We start from the raw sequence: 2,163 nt of genomic DNA on the forward strand, positions 1-2,163 counted from the left end.
ACACCTGATCAAAGAGAACTACGGGGTACCTGGGTAACAGATGAACTAAGATACGCCGTAGAACGAGGATACAAAATAACACACATGTACGAAGCCTGGGGGCCTATTCTGTAATTTTCTTAGATCTCGATCTCGATCTCGAATCGAATGCGATCTCGAAGATAGCCGTATCGATCGAGATCCTTCTCGAACGAAGAATGGTATTCTGTAACGCATATAGTTCGAGTTCGATACCGGAGTTGTCGATCTTCGAGTACGAGATAGTTGTCGAAAGAGAGACGTACTTCCGGTTTATAGGGAGGGTCTTCGTTAGTCACGTGATCAACTGAAACCAATGAGGGGGCGCGAAAAGTTGCAACTACTAATAGCAGACGAAACAAAATACCGTATTTTTGTTTGGATTGACACTTTGACAGAATTATTTTGGTTAATTTAGTCGAGTGTTTGGAGTGTAGTGGAGCGAAAAATGTCTAGTTCGAAGAAGCGTGTGTCTTCATCTCAACAAAAAACAATTATAAGTTATTTAGAAGAAAATGAAAGGTTAAAAACCAGAAAATTATCTGCGGGATTTACAATTGAAAATTATGAGAAAATGTGGGATGCGTTAACAGAACTGTTAAATGCCGATGGTACAGGCCCAAGCAAAAGCACTGATAAATGGAAAAAGGTAAGCAAATTTTGATACATTTCATTGCTGAGGTAATTAAATTATTTACTTCTATCATGATAGGTATTGGCTGACTGGAAAAGTAATTGTAAAGCTAAAGCAGCTCGAATCAAGAAGTCCTTAAATGCAACAGGTGGGGGTGAAAAGTCAACAGAGGTTCTTACACCTCTAGAAGAGCAATTATTGGCTGTTTATGGTAAAGAAATGGTGGAGGGAATAGCTTCAGCTCAAGAATATGGTCTACTTGATGATGTAAGTTTACAGTCGAGTGCAATGACGTTGGGTAAAAATAGGGAATTGTAATTTTACAACAGATCTATAACTCACTAGCTTAGTTATAATGGTTGTAATATTATAACGTATGTGATCTGCTGAACAGAGTGAAACAACATCAACTGTTGAAATGACAAGTGATCATAGTGATGAACGTCAGGCCCGAGCGTTGAAAGAAAACTTCTTTAATGTGGGTTATCAGAATAGAAGCACCTTGCCGACTGAAAACACTCCTTTAAAACCTACAAGCAGTGTTTCAAAGAAACCGCTTCCATCTACAAGTTCCTCGTCAGTATATGCTGGTTTAGAAAACTACATTATCGATGATTTTGATAGCGCTAGTGAAGAGCCTATTGTTGCTAATGAAAACAAGAGGCATATCGAAAAATCAGCTAAAAGTAAGTTAAAGTGACTAACAAGAGAGGAGCCCATTGAATCTTAACTTTATTTTAGTCAGCATAGAAAAAAGACAAAAATTGATGACGGAAGGCAAAAAAGCAAAACAAAGTGAATTTGAAAATACATCGTCTCTGTTGGAAAAGCTCCAAGACTCTCAGAATGATGTTTTGAAAGATATAGCAACTTCACTATCACGCCACGCTAAAGCCACCGAAGACCTGGTTTTGCAACAAAAACAACTAGTGGAAATAAAAAAAGAAAAAAATCTCATTGAGAAATTGAAACTAGCAACTCATAAGCGTACAAATGATGTGATCCAGATGTTGGTTGATGCAATAGCTAAGAAAGATACTTAGTTTAACCAAAATACTATTTATTCTACTATTATTATAAATACTAACTTAAATGTTCCTATAAATTATAACTAAATAATATATTCTGTATAAATAATTTAAATAACCAAAATAATTTATTCTGTTTAAAAACGTTAAACAACAGTTCATAAAAATAAAAATAGCATTTATACACGTTTAAACTTTGTCAAGTAAATCTTCTTCTAATTATCTGATCACGGGTTTGTTGGCCAGCCAACTTCCATTTATCCGCTCGGTTTACTACTGGGGGCGCAACATCTTCCCATGGTTGATCATCCACCCATAGTCTATCATCTGGCCCATATTCAAAATCTTCCAATGGTTCTAATGTGTTAAAATCACTTGGTACACCCCGCAATATACAAATGTTATGCAAAACGACACATGCGTTGATAATTTTTGTTGCTTTTTGGGGGGAATAATGAAGAACGCGGTCCTTAAGTAAGCAGC

General features: G+C 36.3%; 1 protein-coding gene across 1 annotated transcript; it reads left to right on the top strand.

Annotated features, from left to right (window-relative positions):
• The first annotated feature begins 471 nt into the window (after positions 1–471).
• Positions 472–1,874, top strand: LOC149622626 (uncharacterized). The gene is made up of 4 exons (XM_089853545.1): positions 472–667; positions 731–919; positions 1,047–1,338; positions 1,394–1,874. The coding sequence occupies exons 1-4, from the start codon at positions 593–595 to the stop codon at positions 1,693–1,695; spliced, it is 858 nt and encodes a 285-aa protein (XP_089709671.1). The 5' UTR covers positions 472–592; the 3' UTR covers positions 1,696–1,874.
• The last annotated feature ends 289 nt before the right edge of the window (positions 1,875–2,163 follow it).

This window comes from Phalangium opilio, unplaced genomic scaffold (assembly GCF_054372755.1).
Source record: "Phalangium opilio isolate 3A_F unplaced genomic scaffold, DU_Popi_V2 ptg000194l_1, whole genome shotgun sequence".
In the NCBI taxonomy this organism is placed as follows: Eukaryota; Metazoa; Arthropoda; class Arachnida; order Opiliones; family Phalangiidae; genus Phalangium; species Phalangium opilio.